The following is an 18036-nucleotide window of genomic DNA, read 5'->3' on the forward strand; positions in this document are numbered from 1 at the left end:
GATATCCCTGTCAGAAAAAAGGGCTCACAAAACATGAAAACCAGAACCGTGGTCAAAACAAAGCAAGACACTTTCAGACCATGAAGAAAAAACACAAATTAACAATACATATCAAGTCAGGTGGTGGTGGTGCACTCCTTTAATCCCAGCGTTCAGGAGGCAGAGGCAAGCAGATCTCCGAGTTCAAGGCCAGCTTGGTCTATAGAGCGAGTTCCAGGACAGCCAAGGCTACACAGAGAAACCCAGTATTGAATCCCACCCCCTCGCAAAAAAACAAAACAAAACAATATAAATTGGAATTAGAATAATTTAGAAATGAGTGATGAATGTCTCAAAAAGACTTAGACATTAAGAAAATGTCCTTTGAAGTGAAGACTAATCTAGAAGAACACTAAGAGGAAATAAATACAATAGATAATGACAAAAAAACTAGACAAATGAATAATTTAAGAGACTGATGACTTCTCAAGAGCAGTGACAAAGACTAAACATATGAACAAGATGGGAGACTTGACAAGTAACCAACAACAGCACAAATGCTCCTGGAAGAAAGACTGAGTGGAAACTATACTTGCATATGAGAATATTGGCTCAGAATAAACACCAAACACAAGCTGGTGAAACCAATGGACAAATGAAAGGGAAATAATTTTCTTGTGTATTGGGAAGAAGGATGAAAATGAAGCTACATATTGAAAATACTCAACAAAGTGTGAGTCAAAGACTTCATGTCCAGCTAAACTGGCTTTCAGGGTACACACCATTATCATAAGAACCTCAGAAGAAAAAAAATCCCTCAGCAACATGTCTTAAAAAATTTACTAGAAAACAAGGTCTAGATGATCCAAATGATTTAGAGACACTGACACAAGGGTGAAAGGGACCATGAAATTTCTAGTTACCTATTTACCATGAGGGAGTGAAACCAAAGGGGAAGAATATCTTGTCCTGCCAATGTCTCTGGGAGTTTAGACAAAGAGTATCCATTGTAAAAATGGAAAGAAAAGGAATGGTATGACAAAAAAAAAAAAAAAAAAAAAAAAAAAAAAAAAAACCACAAAAAACAAAACAAAACAAAAAACCTGAAAGAATGTTTCTAATGATGCTATTTTGGTAATAATACTAAGCAAGTGCTCTACTTCTAGGATATATCTCCAACCTTTACTGTGGTATCATGACAACTCATTCTTTCATTATTGTGTTATATGGAACAAAGCAAATAAGCAGTTATAGAACATTATAACTAAATCATTCTCTGTATGTGACCAGAATGATCAAGATGAAAGAAATAGTATTCAAATATAATGGAGACGAGAGAGAACTTTCTAATTAAGTACTACTATAAATATGAAAGTATAAATAGTTCATGAGGTATATTCATCATCACATACAACTACATAAAATATGTGCAAATATATTCATACACAAATGAGTATATGTGTAATATACACAATTAAGATATATAATTACAAATATAGTACATAAACTATACGTGCATACAAATAGTATGACCACTGAAAACTTCCAGAAATACTACTCATTCGCAGATAATACAGAGGTCAGAGAATATTTCTGACTGCTGAGAATATCGAACAAAATGCAGATTAAGGGAAACTCTGTAAGTAAATTATATGGTAATGAAAGGATGGAGGAAGATACTTACAGATTACAGACTACATAAAATGAAGTGGACAAGACTAAACTATGCTATCACAGAATACACATCCATGTGACAAAACCTTAATAATATATGTAAGGAATTACTCTACAAGTCAAAATAATTGGGTATATGCCACAGAAAAGCTGTGATGAGGGTGTGACACATGGAGGGGCATTACAGGGAGACAGCAAAACTCTCTCCTCCTGTAGGTGGCCTTTCCTTTATCCTGCCACTTCATTATCCTTACTTATTTCTGCCTCAATGCAGCATCTTGATTTTAGAATTATTTTAAAGCTAACTGAATAATTTCTCACGGAATATATAACTGAAAAAGAGAAAGGTTTGCAGAATGTCTATAGCTACAGTTACCTAATATTTTATCCATTGAGTCATACATCTGCTCTTGACTGACAACTCCTTCATTCAAAAAGCTTGCAGGTTTCCTTGGTATAAAAGTGCTATTTTTCTTATCCGGGCCAGGCAGCTTGGGGAACAAACTGATTTTATCCTTTACAGTTTCTGCTCTGTGACTTAGTTTAGAGAAACTCAAGTGACTGACAGATAAATTGTCATCTGAGGATGAAAAATCATCAATAACCTGAGAGCTACAATCCCCGTCTGTTGCACACACTTGTTTTGGTTCCTTTGCTGTTGTAGGAGACTTATAAAGCTTCCTTTTGTTTTTCTTCTTTCTCTTAAACTTCAAGGAAGTAGTAGCTCTTTGCTTTCTTATTCTTGACTTGGGGAACATGTCGATGTCATCAGATTCATCGCTAATATTATCTGTACCTTTTCTTTTCCTAACAGATTTCAAGGTCATATTCTCAGGACTCAAAGGTTTTGAAACTGGTCCATTTCCTTTGCCACTGTTCTGTCTACAATCAACATAATTTATTTTCACAGGGTTTTCTGTTTCAGAATCATCTTCAGATCCACCAAACAGCAGCTTAAAGCGTATACGGTTATTAGGGACTCTCTGAGCTGGATACTGTGTGGGAAAGATGACATCACTGTCTTCTGACTCTGTGTCACTCTGTCCCATGCCATGATGTCCAGCTGTACTGTGACACTTTCTCTCATCATCAGATTGAGAAGAAACATTCTGTTCTAAAGTCTTCTTACTTTTATCAAAACCACATTTTTCATTATGATTTTGGATGTTCTCTGATTTCAGATGTCCTGAAGTACAAACAGAGTCCTGAGTTTTCTGACAAGCAGCCTGTTTGGCTTCTGCTGACAGACATGTGGGCTGCTCATCAGAACTTTCATCACTGGAGGCAGTGTTTCCATCGCCATCCTGGACTGACTTACAATTTTCCTCAAACAATTTAGAGAACCCACACTGTAGCAAAGTGAGCTGTGCTGAGGATCCTGGAGTCCTACTAGAGCCAGAGACACTGTGTTTAGCAGTCTTTCCTGACTCGTCATCACTGAAGTCACTGTAGAGTTCACAAATATCTGTGGATTCTTGACAGTCAGGGTCTCTAGGCTACATGAAAAAGCAGACAGAAACATTAGAAAACATGAGGGAAGGGTTGTGGGCAGTGGTGCATGTCTACAGTAAGAAAAGCAAAGGACATGGGAAATAGACAGGAGGATCAGGGGTTCAAGACCATCCTCCACTTCACCTGGAATTCAAGGCCAGTCTTGACTATATAAGACCCTGTCTCAAGAACAAAATTTGCTACAAATTTAAATTCAGTTCCCTTTTCACAGTAACTCAAGTTAAGGATAACTTTCAGTTCCCTAAAATTAAGGCTTAATTTATTAATATTTTTGGAAAGTAATCTGGTACTTCTGCTAATATTTGATATTTGTGTTTATCTATCTTAAAAAAAAAAAAAGGTTAATCTGGGCCAGCAAGATGGTTCAGAGACAGAGACGCCTTTGACCAAGCCTAACAAGCTGAACCTGATCCTCAGGAACCAACTTGGTGTGAACACAAAATAGGTAAATAAAAACAAGTTCCCCGAGTTCAAGGACACTCCGTTCACATAAACTTAAATCTCAAAGGAGATAAAAAACAAACAAAACAACAACAAACCCAAAGAATAGCAACACAAAAATCTTTTGCATGTTTCTTGTATCTTACACCTAACATGGCCTCTGGTAACAACATAGGTTTCATGGCTGTGTGATGAGATCCTAAGATCACAGACTCAAACCAATACAATACCTGCTTTGATTTACAGAATGATTTTGATACTTGGATTTAATCTTATATACATATTGATGGTCATTTCTCTATTTAACTTGTCCTTCAGTTAAAAAGAAAAGTCTGTTTAAACTGGGGATGACTGCTCCTGGATTTGTTTTCATGAATACTGATGACCATAAATAATTAATTTTATTCATCCTATGACTCTGTGTCTCTGAGTTTTAAGAAAACTTTGTATTTTTACATACTGAAAAATGAAGGAAGAAGTAAGAGGAAAGACTGTCACAGTCCATGTTTTCTGGTAACTCACTGTTTCTAGTTCCTGTGCTGAAGGTCCCCCTTTCAGCCATGTTGTGGCTGTCATGATGCCAGCCTCCACTTGGCCTTCTCTCTATAATGTCCACAAGAAGAATATGAACAGCTGTAAAGAGAGTGAAGCAACCAGAACAACAACAACAAAGCAGGCTAAGTGTACATGGCTGTGCATTCTTAACATTTTCTTGTTTGCTAAGTAAGAAACTCATAGTTTCACAGAACAGAAAACTAGTGTCTGTGCTCAACTCCACTGAAAGCACTGATGGGAGGCATAGAGTATCACACACTTGCCCAAGACTGCTGTCTATAACAGCTATTCTTACATAATTAAAGACAGAGCACGCTGCAGCATCCAAGCATCACAATGCTGAGTGCTGACCCACTCTAGTTGGTGTCAGTGCATTTGCTATCCAAGTCCACTAGAGAACATTACTGGGCTACTCGGTACTTGGAGTCAGTAGTTACTATAGCACACCAGACACTACAGAGCAGGACACAGACAATACAGGCCTTCTTTCCCATTCATCAGTGCTCATCTTGAATGATTACTGAGATGCTGACATTACATAGAATACTGATAGCACATGTACATTACAGGACAGTCCTCTAGCTTCACCAGTGCTCATCCTGAATGACAACTAAAGTATTAAATTTAACACTGACAGTATATGTCCACCTGTGTAAATGTCCTCCACTTCCATCCAGACTGAAATTGCTCAAAGATAGGAAGTAATTTTCTTGAACTTTATTTATGATGCTTACTAAATGAAATACTGTCAAGAATATTACTACAAAGTTCCAGAAGCCAAGGTAAACAACCTGGAGTTCTCCTTGGCTGTTTCCTCATCTATATAACAAGTAGATGGAAAAGGATGATATTCTAGGGCTTTATGATATCTACACTAATATCAGTTGGAAAATAGGACAATATTCTCAGTGTTCTGGTAAATTAATGAACTTAAGGAATTTTTAAAGCCATGTAAGTGTCTCATTTGAAGAATAAGAAACATCTGTATGCTGAGCATGAACATAGCTGAGAGTTTGAAATATTGGTGTGGAATTTTTATTGGGAACAGAAAACAAAAATCTCTAAGAGACATGAGAGTACATCTCAGGGAGTATTTTGTAACTTCTAATCAAAACATATTTTACAGTTTTGTTTATTTAGGAAAATCTTAATTTTTTTAAGCTCTTAATTTCAACATCCACTTTCAAAATAATAAACTCCTCTCAACTTTGTCTGTCTGAAAATGGCCAGAGAGGCCATACTATCTCATATGTGGATTGGGTATATGCATGTGTATTATCTATAAGTATCCATGAGAAAGCCTTAGCTTTGAGGTACAATTCATTTCCCAGTTCTTTAAAGGTAGAAATTCTAAACAGATATTTTTGCTAAGAAAAACCAAAAATTTCTCTGAAAAGGAAATACCAATTGTATTTCAAAATTCCTGAATGATAAAACTGTACTTAAATCATCACTGAAGAGGTCCCAGAGTAGCTCCATACCTCGAGGATGTCTCTTGTAAGACATGACCCTTGGGACCTTAGTTTGAAGAGGTTGTGGACACCAAAGAGCTCTCCTCGATGTTCTTTTGATCCTTGCACTGCTTCAAAGTATCGCTTGGCGTTTTCACTTCCAACCACCACACAGTGAAGTTGCTATAACAGAAAAATACAAGATATTTTTGAAGTGTTTGCTCCAACAGTATGTCAGAATTTCCTGGCACTCCCTGCATATACACAATTTTAGTCGGGTTGGCTGAACTGCCTTAAGGAGGAGATTTTGTTTTAATTTCCCCGCAGATGTTGCCATTATGGTGAAATAATAATAATCTGTTCACCTTACTGGAGCAGGCATCTTACATTTCTGATTTTATCTGTTTTTTAATTACTAAGTTAAAATTGCATTATTATAAATGTTTAATAATGAAAGCTGACATCTGAATACACTTTTCCTCTTTAAAATTATTACATTAAAAACTAATATTGGTAGAATTGTTATACCACTTACAATCTAAAGTAACTATACAATAAACATGCTGATGCTAAGCTAAATGTAGATTTAATACATTGACAACTACCAGGAAAACCCTAGAAACACCACTGTCAAGTGTTTTGAAAACATCAACAATGGAGCCACTAAGGATATATAAGGATATATATCATTTTAGCATCACCATAAGGATGCACTATGGGAGTCCGTTCTTGGGTTCCTTGTGGCTTTACCCAGCAGGTCCATTATAGAGGATGATTAGGACCACGGGCCTGAGTGCAGGTGTCTGAGATGGTCTGCACTTGGCTGTGCTGGGGGAGGAGGTCTTTTGCTCCACTCCTTGGCATCCCTATAAATACCCTGGGGCAGAGACAGTCCGGGCCCTCTCGAGGCTATCCTTTATTTTCTATCTGTTTCTCTCAGCAAGATTCTCCGCATTAAATCCTTCTATCTAATATTTCCTACTGCTCTCACTCTGGGGAGCTGTGGGGTTGGTGGGTAAACATCCCACAATGTACTCTCTATTTGCTATTTCATAATGTAATATAAATATGTAAAATTTAAACATTATCTTTAGGGAAATACACACTGATAAAAAGTCTGTGAGTTTCAAATGGTCCAGAAAAAGAAGAAAAGTAATAGCTCCAGGAAGGAGAAGGCAAACATGGAAAATGTTACCAAACGGGAATTTGGAGTTGGGCAAGTCTGGAGTTCTTTCAGCTGTTCATCCAATTCTTCTGTAAAGTTTTCTAAATAAATTACATGTATATGTATACCTATGTACATGATATAGATGAGGCAAATTTCAAAAGGCCAAACTTGATTGCATATGGTGCTTCAAATTGGAAGGTACTGTATAAATGTTATTTTTAAGCACAGACTATCAGAATTACTACATAGTAGCATGCACACCCAAATTCAAGTCCCTCTTGAACAAGAGCTCTCCCTTGGAACCTTCTGGATGTCTTTGCAGTGCAGTTACAGCTACAGAGAAATAATTTCATGTATAAACATTTTTTTTATATGAAGTAATATGGTTCAGGGATTAAGATTTGTTAACCAAAATCCAGCCCACTGTTGTGCTCTTCATTTTCTTCAACTGGTAAATAGTGTGTTTAAATACATGCTCATCTCAGCCTATTGCCATAGTTATTTGAAGTAGGGTAGAGACTGTCCAAGTATTTAGCCTTCCAGGTGATGAGAGTGACTTTCTTGTGTATAGCAGCAAATGTTTGAGCTGTCTTACTGGCTTGCTTTCAGTATTTCTATCTGTGGTTCTCACCTGGGAACAGACTTCTGCCAGCTTCACAGTACACAGATGAGAGGAGTCCACACTAGCCACCTTACTACACACGGTACTCCAGAGCCCCAGGAATCCTTTTCCGCACTAGTGGCTGTCTGATTTTCTGTGGTCTTCCCCTGGCTGAGTTCCACTGAGTTTCTTTCTTTCCTGACTTAAAGAATTCCTTAAACAATTTCTGGGCCCTTGAAAAACTTTCTGTGTTCCAACATATTTATAGTTGTTTTTGTTCTTAGTTTTTTTTATTCTTTTCTCAAAAGAATGTGAGGCTCAATGTATGTATGCCTGATGTGCATCCTTGTTTCAAATCCAAACTATCTTTAAACCATGTGTTATACCTTTTCTTTATATGACCACTACCTTATCTTTGCATGTATCATACAAGGTTCTAAACACTTACACTGTCTCCTGAAAATTTTCTATTATATATTATTTTACAGTACACAATAAGTCATTCTAGATAAAAGTAAAAGTTTACATGATAATAGGTTGAAAAACACATGATTAAGGAAACAATACTGATAACCAGTCTAAGACAGAACTCAAAACAATAGGTCCTAAGAAACAGCCTCATTTTTTTTCACAAGTGGTTAAACTAGAAAAGAAATTCTCTCAAGTAGTTCCAAACTATTTCCTTTAGAGCTAAATGATTTAAGAAAATACATAAACTGCTGTGCACAATTCTATTTTTAGAATGAAGAAGTTAGCATGAGTTCTAAGACTGGATCATTTTTAGGTTAACTACCACCACATGTGAAAGATGTTTGTTCTTAAATAGATGCCAGCCAAATATACAAGGAGCAATTCAAATTTAATACTTGTAATTAAACTTGAACCTCAGTCCAGACCTTCTTAAATGAGCAATTCTAAATGAATAAATGTTTATTTATAGGTATGAAAACAACAGAAATTAATATCCTACACATATTAAAGAGCCAATGAGATTTCAGATGAACATTCAGAGCACCAAGCAGCTGAAGTTCAAGCTGCACAATCTCATTTATTGAGTATCTCTGCAGTCAGTATCCTATGGTGTATCCATATCTCTAGAGCAGCACTCCTCAATCTTTTCCATGTCTCAGCACATACAGAAGATGGTAACCCATTAACATCAACCTGAAGTAAAAAGAGGATTTTTCTTAAATCCTAAGGCTGGAAGATGGGTCAGGCATTCCTGCCATGAGTTGTGAGATCAATGTCTCAGTGCACCTGAAACTCACCTATGGTACACATATCACACCTTGGTTCACTATGTGGGGAGATGTGACCACATTATTTAAATTGTGATCAGTGTACCAGCTGAGTACTGGCATTCCTGGGAGCTAATTAAAAATGCAGTCACCCAGGCAGTGACTATGGCTTAAATCCCAGCACTCAGGAGAAAACAACAAACCCCAAACAAACAAAATGCAGAGTCTTGGGCTGCACCTCAGATCCACTTAATCAGAACCTGTATGCCAATAAAACCCCTAGGTGATTTAAATGCACATTAAGGTTTAAGAAATATTGCTTTAAGAAGCTTTCAGTAGTAAAATCCAATTACTCTATTTCATGCAAATATATTTAAGAGTATATTTTATAATATTAGTAAACTCATACTAGAGTAATATTCAAAACTTCTTTATACAAATTTGTTCCTAATTTCTGAAAATAGACAAATGTTTACTTCTTAGAATGAGGCATATTCTTACCTGCTTGTAGACCTGCCGTAAGTACATGATCTCCTCCACAGTCCCCAAGGATATCAGCCTAAGCACTTTCACATCTCTACACTGCCCAATCCTATATGCCCTGAAAATTAAAAACAGTAAGTCAACTAAAACAACTTGAGGCTTAAGAGGCAGTTTCTATATGTAAAAGTGGAAGATCACAACATTTTTAATACTTTGTGTTTAGGTTATGTGATGTTATTTAGTAATAATGTAAATATATCTAGTCATATAAAAGACTAGTTACTGAGAATACTGTAGAAAAAGTATATAAAACGTTCTGTTACAAATATCATGTCCCATTGCCCCAAAGCTTTCTCTAAATTTAGTTTTTTCTTTTGGGGGACCCCTTATAGATTCCTCCAAATGCAGACTGATCCATAGAAGTACAAAGCAAGATTAGTAACTGCTTGGGGATGAAGGACAGTAAGGCGCAGGAGGGACAAGCTACAAAAGGTGCAAGGGAACCTGGGGGAAGAGGGGATCCATTCATTATCTTGATTGTGGTAAAGATTTCATAGATGCACACAATCATCACAACTTACCAACTGTATACACTAAGTTTACTGTATATATGCCAATTATGCCTTAATAAAATGGTCTAAAAATAAAAACAGAAAAAAGTACCCATCCCAAAGAATAAAAATCAAAATAAAAATTAATCTTGTTAAAAGTAATTGAAAAGTCTCAAATGCAGGTTTAAGAGCTGACATACACCTACTGAGTGAACTGAATGGATCACTCAGTAGGTGTATGTCAGCTCTTAAACCTGAATGGATCACTCAGTTGCCTAAAACCCCAGGGTGTATTCTCAAATAGGCTTCACTGATGCTGTGAATGAAGTCATATCCCTAAACACCTGTAGAGTTCCTGAGGCAAATGGGACAAGACTCAGTACATACAATACTTGAAAAATATTATAATTTGGGGGAAATTTATTTTGAATTTGAGAGATCATTTTAAATAATATTAATATTTGGTATTCTCTCATAGGACTTTTGAGTCCTGCAAACCTTGTTTCTACAGAAGGGAATGGGGTGGGGGGGGGGCTGTAAAAAAAAACCGAAAAGGATCCAAGAAAATATCCTCCCCCACTTCTTTTTTCCTTCCCCTCTCTGCTCCATCTCTGTGTAGCCCACTGTTTTGTGTTCGAATGCTTGTCTTTTAATCTCCACAGGTGAAACGTGAATACATGTTATTTTGTACCTATGCTTTATCAGGCTCTTGGTCCATCAATCAGGGACTTGCAAGTGATGAGTCTTTTACTATGTAGGGACAAATATAAAGGAACTGCTCTGCTTTACGACACACAGGTCAATGTCTTGACTTCTCTTTGTTCTTCTAGAGACTCAGTGGAAGAAGATGGTTGAGGAGGGGAATGCACTATGCTCTGAGGGAGAGTGGGATAAATAGTAAGTCATAGGGATATACATGGAAAAGTACAAAATTCGGAGCTAGGGAGATAACTCACTAAAGTACTTGCCATGCAAACATGAGGACCTGAGGTTAATCCCCAGTCTCCTACATAAAAACCAGGTGTGGTGGCAAGTGCATGTGATCCTAACCCTTGGTAGGTGGAGACAGGAGGATCTCTGGGGCTGGCTGGGCAGTAAGCCTAGCCTACTTAAGCAAGACCCAGGCCAGTGATAGATCCTATCTCAAGAAATAAGGTGTCATTCCTCAGGAACAAGTACTCATACCACAAACATACACAAATAAGTTTAAAGTCACACCAAATGTTCCAAGACCAAATAAACAAAGGGTGGTTTCTGTTTCTCTATGGATTCTATCTGACTACATAGAAGTAGATTCTAAACCTGTCATCCTGTGAACCTGAGAAAGTAACTAAGGTCACTTTGTCTCAGCTTTCTGCAGTGTGAGACAGGATGATGCCAGTGTCTGTCTGCTGTGGAATAATCCTTCTGTTGCCCTCATTGTTAATAAAAAGTGGATTGGTCAATAGCTAGGCAGGATTTTTGGGGCAGAGAGAATGCTGGAAGAAGAGTGGAGTCTGGGGAATCTCGAGCCAGACGCAGAAGAAGCAACCTGGGAAGTTCATAGATGAGGTAAACGAGCCTCAGGGCAGCACATAGATGAATAGAAATGGGTTAATTTAAGGTGTAAGAGCTGGCTGGAGACAAGACTAAGCTATTGGCCAAGCATTCATAGTTAATAAATCTCTGTGTGGTTATTTGGGACTGGCTGGTGGGACAGAAAAGTCCACCTACACCTGTCCTGTGTGGGTATTAAGTTAAAAGATATAATTCATGCAGACCACGGAATACTTGGCTCATAATAAATGTAAGTGCAATTGTTGTTCCTTTGTCCTTCTAAATGTATCTGCACAAAGTTGTATGTAAAAGGTTCAATATTGAAAGAAAATACCATTATTTGTTAGTAAGCCTTTCTGATTTTTTTTTTTTAAAGACAGGCTCTCTTGTTTCGTAGACCAGGCTAGCCTCTACCTTCAGAGTACTGAAGGTGTATGCTACCACACTAGGCACCTTTCTGCCTCTTACACTCTTCTGTATATTTGTCTTTTCCTCTTCCACCATTCAAGAATTTATTATATTCTTTTAATAATTTAAATTTTATGTCATTAATAATGATAATTTCTTCTATAGCTTCATCTTACTTGACTTTTCTGTTTGCTTGCTTGTTTTCTAAGTTATACTGTCCTTTTCATTCATTTCTAATGAATTAATTTAAAAATCGAGGCTGGAGAGATGGCTCAGTGATTGCTTCCTAGTACCCACTGCAATGGCCTACAATCACCTGTAACTCTAATTCTAGGGGATCAAAAGTTCCATTCTAGCCTCAGTGGACATCACATGCACACAGTGCACATATACACATACAGGCAAACACTTAATACACATAAAATAAATCTTAAAAAAAGAAATTAAAATTATAAGTTAATGTGAGAACTTAGTAATCTACAGTGATTTCACTAGTACTTATTTCTTAAAAAAAAAAACAAAACCCACACCTCTTTTGATTTTTATCATGATAAAATACATGCAACATCAAATTTAGTCATTTTGAGCATACAGTTGAAACACAGAAAGTAGATTCAATGCTTTGGAACCAATATGATATACAGACCTTCCTCATTTCAAACTGAAATTCCTTACCAACCAAACAGTAATTCCCCAGTCTCTGCCCCCCTGTACCTGGCAGCCACCATTCTACACGGTATGTATGTGAGAGTATGTGTGGAGGTGAGAACATCACAGGCATTCCGTCTTTCACTGGCCTGGAGTTTGCCAATTAGCTGGGCTGACTAGCCAGCAAGCCCCAGGGATCCACCTGTTTCCATGTCCCTAGTTCTGAGACTGCAGGCCAGCTCCCCCATGCTCAGTTTTTTGTTTTTTCTTTTACATTGGCTGAGGAATCAAAGCCATGTCCTCAAGTACTTTCCTGAGGTACTTACCCACCACTACCATTCAACTTTCTCTACAAATATGATTATCCTTTGTGCAGTATAATAGTAAAACCATACAATGTGTGTCTTTTGTTTTCAGGCAAAAAAAAAAATGTAGCCTTTCTTTGTTGCTGATAATCTATTAAAAAAACCATTCAGCTCTTCACCACTGAGTATGATGTTAATTTTTTATAAGTGGTTTTTATGTGAAGATAATTTCCTTACACTCTTAATCTGTTGTGCTTTCTATATGACAAAAGGCTGTTAAATTTGTCAAGTGCCTTTTTCTGCATCAATTGAGATAACTGAGCATTTTTCTTTCCTCATTTATCTGTAGTAGAATATTATTTTAATATGTGTTACTTTTGTTTATGCTGCATCTGTTTAACTCCGTGAAGCTGTGTTACTGTGCCTATCTAAAACACCTGATGGGCTAAAAAAAGAGCTGAACGGCCAATGGCAAGGCAGGAGAAAGGATAGACTGGCAGGCAGAGAGAATATAGAGAGGGAGAAATGTGGGAGGAGAGGGCTAGGAGCCAGAAAAGGAGGAGGACTGTAGGGGTCAGCCGCCCAGCTACACTGAAAGCCATGGAGTAAGAGTAAGATTTACAGAAGAGAACGGGAAAAGCCCAGAGGCAAAAGGTAGATGGAACAGTTTAAGATTAAGATTAAGCCAAGCTGAGGCCAGGCATTCATAACTAAGACTGAGCCTCCATGTGTAAAGTGTAGCTCAGTGGTAGAGCACCTGCCAAGCATGTGCAAAGTCCTGCAATGTCAAGAACTGGAAAAAATAAAGTAAAATGATCACACATTTTAGCATTCTAGTAGAAATCACAAGGCATATTTCTAGATGAAAGAAAAAAAAATAGCCTTTCGTTGAACCTGGCTTCCTGCAATAGTAGTACATGCTCTTAACCACTAAGCTATCTCTCTGGACTCTCATATTTCATAACTCTTATATTTAGCCTTCTACCTCTTTCTTATTTTACACATGTCTCATAATAACTATATACCTGAATCTAACTTTTCCATTGTATCACCATGCCTTTTTTTCTTTTTAGAGAGTTCTAACCTATTCAAATACAAACACACTCATGTACATACACTCACAGAGATATACACGTGCATATAAATAATGAAACCATAGAGCAGTGGTTCTCAACCTTCCTAATGCTGATACTCTTTAATATAGTTTCTCACATCATGGTGACCCCAAGCACGAAATTATTTTGTTGTCAATAAATTTTAGCTCTAACTCTATACACAGAACCTTCTTTGGCTATCACTGATCTGTTTGTTGGTGTGAGCACTGCTCTCAGGCTGCAGCAGTACATTCCTGCATTCTCAGGTGTCAGGTTGCTTTTAATCGTGCCTTACACACTAATGTGTCAGTCACTGATCACAACCACAAATCAAAGTAGTTTTCTTTTTCATAAGGTCATAACTGTAGCCACAAACAAAAAGTCCGACCTGAAGAAGTGAAGCTGATTTCCATTTATTGCTACCTTGATTTTTCTTTTGGGTTTTGCTTTTATAAATCCTCTTATTTCTCACTTTAGGGTATTTTAGTCCTCTTTATCTTCAGAATTAGAAATATAACAAAGATACAGATTTCATCTCTCTTTTGGCCATTATTTGTACTAAGTATTTGGCAGCTCTTCAAAATTAACAATGTTTTTCAGATACATTGCTGATTCCTCTCCTGTCCTTCAGTCTTCTATGTTTATTTCTGGAACAAACAGATGATTTTTTTTTCTGGCGCGGGGGGGGGGGGGCACTTTCCTTTCTCTTTATTCATATTCTACATCTATTTGATTTCACTTTGTTTTAAAATATGCATCCTTTATATCACATCACTCTCTCTGCTTTATTATTCAGACCTGCTACTGAGCTTTACTTCAGCAAAGGCTTTAATTTCTGGGAACATTTTGTGCTCACTATATATGTATTTTTCTTAGGGTGCTATATTATTTTTGTCTTATCCTTATTTTAGTCCCACAATGCCTGACTTTCCCTATGGCTCTTTTCTTTCATGCTGCCACTTTTATGAAAATGTCTCATAATTCTTAATTTCTCTTTTGTAATTAAAATAAAAAAGCACACGGATTACAGTGGAAAGATGATCTGGATTCTTATGCAGGCAATAGGTTTATTCAGTTACTTCCCTTATTGTGTACTATGGAGGTCTGGGATTCTGATCTAATTCTAACACACCAGGAACTGTTCTAATCTTCGTTTCCTACTTAGTTTATGAAATGGCTCTTTAAGGAACTCATTCTAGACAACTCCTGTGTAAGTATGAGGTGAAGAAAGGAATCTGCACCAGTCTCACGCTTCCCTCATCTGCCCGACACCCTGCAGGCTGTCAGTCATGCTGGCAGTTTGTTCTGTTCTGCAGACTCTGGCTGGGGTTTCTCTCTGGTGAGTCTCTCTTCAGAGTGTTCTCAGAATTTCAGAACTACTAGTAATAAACTATGCTATTTTTCTTTGTTATTATGGTTTTATTCACATTAGTAGGATTTGGAGGTAGAAAACAAAAGGCTACCACCAGTTTGCTATTTGAGTTTAGAAGTTTCAGGTCACTTTTTAATACAAATTTTTACCAGGTACCCACCCATTCCTAACTATAAACAACCTATAAAGTTCAGAAGTGGTTTTAGATGACAAGAATTTACAGATCATTTACATTTTGTTGGTATCATACCTGTCAATAGCTTGGAGATCATTGGCTGGGTTCCAAGTTGGATCAAATAATATAACAACGTTGGCACCAACAAAATTGAGACCTAGTCCACCAGCCCTGGGAAGAAAAGGAAACCACACATTAAAACAGCATAAACTGTTAAGAGGGATGGTAGTGCATACTGTAATCTTGGCACTCAGGAGACAGAAGCAGGAGTCAAAAGTCCAGGTCAGTTAAGGCTACATGATAAGACTCTTTCTCAAGTAACCCCCACCATCCAGAATAGAACAAACCACTGTCCTATAACTCAACCATGCCCACTTTCTGCAGCCAAATATGGCCTTCTTTTATATAAAAGTAGGTAGTTTAAACAGAAATATGCTTATATATCTATGACATATTCTTTTTCTACCATTCAAAGAAAATCCCTAAACAAATTGACCATTTGAATCTATATAGACAGGTTGATAGAAATCCATGCAATATGCTAGTTTTTTATAATTTTTATATATTCAAATACATTTCTATATTTTCAAATATAATTAAAAATAATTTTAGTATATTCTTCAATTTTAGTATATAACTTCAACAAGTAGATGTTACAGAAATATTTGTCCAATAACCCCAGTCCATTGGTCCCACTAGGATCTTGGTTCATAAATTTAAAATTCAATCCAGGGCGGATATGTATTCATCACACTTATGTGAGTAAATCTTATGTAACAGAATTATGACTTTTCCATGTTGTGAAATTTTTAGTCTTGCATTCCCTTTATAACAGCTAATTTACATAGTGATATAACTGTATGCATTTTAAAAGGAACAGTTACACACACACACACACACACATAAAGGGAATAATATTCAGTTCCAAAGAAAAATGAAGCTTAGAAATTTACTTGAAAATGGACTTATACTATTAAGGAAGGTCACAAAAAGAGGAAAAATAAAAACCCACATGTTCTCTCGCTCATACATGGACTCTAGCCAATAATATATGTAAGCAAAAGTAATTGTGGGTATGACATGAAAAAAAAAAAAAAAAGACCAAGAAAGGCTAAAGATAAGGAGATAAGGAAAGACAAGTGCAGGTGATGTACACGAGTCATGAGAGATAATATAAAGAGAATTATTCTTCTAGTTCTAATCCTGTCATGAATATTTGGGTTTTGATAGTGGATAAGTGCATAAAATATACTGGACACTAAAGTGAAAAATTTAATGTAAAGCTCCACAGCTTCTGTTTGAAATGCCTATTCTAACTGTACAGCAGTTCACTAAGTTTACAGACTTTGGGTCTGGTTAATTTTAATGTATGATAGTTTTATTTTTTTACAACTTTTTTTATAATAAAGTTTAAACAATTAAAAACTAATTAAAAAAATAAAAGAAACAGTAAAACTGAAAGTCCAAGGGAAAAAGTTTGTCTTTAGTTTTCCTAACCCTGTCTCTTAGGCCTTTTGCTCACCAGTTTCCCACTGTGTCAGGAACATCATCCTACACTTAGACCATTCACACACAGATTGATGTTCATCATCCAAAGCCAAAAATTGATTAGTATCCTCTTCTTTAAAACATGTATTAAATGGAAAGAAATTTACATCAACTATGCATGACTCTACAAGGAGTCATGTTAGATATTTTCATATCTTTAATCCTCAAGATACAATTTTCCCCTGATATAGGTCTCACTGTGTAGCTCTGGGTGTCCTGAAACTCACTATATAGACCAGGCTAGCCTTCAACTCAGAGATCTGTCTGCCTCTGCCTCACAAGTGTTGGGATTAAAGGTGTGCATCACTATGCCAGGCTTTCCTCAAGATAAATTTAAGAGCCAAACATTTTTCAGGTAGAGACAAAAGGTCTCCTAAGCAGCCTGAGTCTGTATTTAAACTGAAGCATCCTGTTAAATTTCAGTGCTCAAGAGAAACTGACTTCTGCCTTTTTAGAATTACTTTCCAGAGCTGATTCAAAACGATTCCAGAGAAGCTGGACAGTGGTGGGCTAACCCTTTAATCCCAGCACTCAGGAGGCAGAGCAAAGTGGATGTCTATTGAGTCTGAGGCCAGTGGATCTACAGAGCTAGTTCTAGGATAGCCAGGACTACACAGAGAAACCCTGTCTCAAAAAAACAAAACAAACAAACAAATTCCTGAGAGACTTGAACCTAGGGGGCAAAGTTGGGATAGGGAACGAGTTTTGGAAAAGAAGACAACAACAATAAAATCCCACCATGGAAAAGTTAGGGTGAACATGGAGAGATTCAGATGCACAGCAATAGACAATATATGAGCATCTGAGCACAGTATATCTCTAGTAAGCCTTTTTCAACTGCTCCAGGTAGGCTCCTGATGGAGAAACCAGACATTCAGGCTATTTGTGTATAAGAATATTTTTCCACATTCTACTCTTGTACTAAGTGAATACATCATCTTTAACTATATTTTAACAAACTGCATTTTACTATTATATATTAAGTATAATGAAGGGTCAAATGAAGTATCCACTTAATAGTGCTTCCAAGAAAACTAATGGGTAGAAAGAGCAATATCATAACGATGCCAACTTCTCCCAAAGCCATTTATAAACTCAATGATTTTAATTTAAGAAAAAAAAATCAACAAACAAAAAGACTTAATCCCAGATAGGAAAGATGATGTAAATACAGTCTCATCTATAAAATTCTCAAAAAAAAAAAAAAAAAATTCCAAGAAAAATGGCAGATGAGTCTTCTTTAAGCAAAGTTAAAGAGCACTTATGAAAATCTAAGAGTTAAGTTACTGATATTCTA

At 36.7% G+C, this 18036-nt stretch overlaps 1 protein-coding gene across 6 annotated transcripts in view; it reads right to left on the bottom strand.

Annotated features, from left to right (window-relative positions):
• Nucleotides 1-18036, bottom strand: part of Ercc6l2 (ERCC excision repair 6 like 2) — a 99943-nt gene that overhangs the window by 40293 nt on the left and 41614 nt on the right. For 2 of the 6 annotated variants that reach the window (XM_037205644.1, XM_028891714.2), the window contains 5 exons: nucleotides 15267-15362; nucleotides 9121-9220; nucleotides 5643-5795; nucleotides 4129-4209; nucleotides 2030-3149 (listed from right to left, as the gene is read on the bottom strand). In XM_037205644.1, the coding sequence (XP_037061539.1) occupies nucleotides 2030-3149; nucleotides 4129-4209; nucleotides 5643-5795; nucleotides 9121-9220; nucleotides 15267-15362 (1550 nt within the window). Of the gene's footprint in view, nucleotides 1-2029; nucleotides 3150-4128; nucleotides 4240-5642; nucleotides 5796-9120; nucleotides 9221-15266; nucleotides 15363-18036 lie in introns of those variants that run through there. The other 4 variants (XM_037205643.1, XM_037205645.1, XM_028891715.2 and 1 more) reach the window with 4 other exon arrangements.

The sequence above is a fragment of the Peromyscus leucopus genome, chromosome 5, assembly GCF_004664715.2.
Source record: "Peromyscus leucopus breed LL Stock chromosome 5, UCI_PerLeu_2.1, whole genome shotgun sequence".
Classification (NCBI taxonomy): Eukaryota; Metazoa; Chordata; class Mammalia; order Rodentia; family Cricetidae; genus Peromyscus; species Peromyscus leucopus.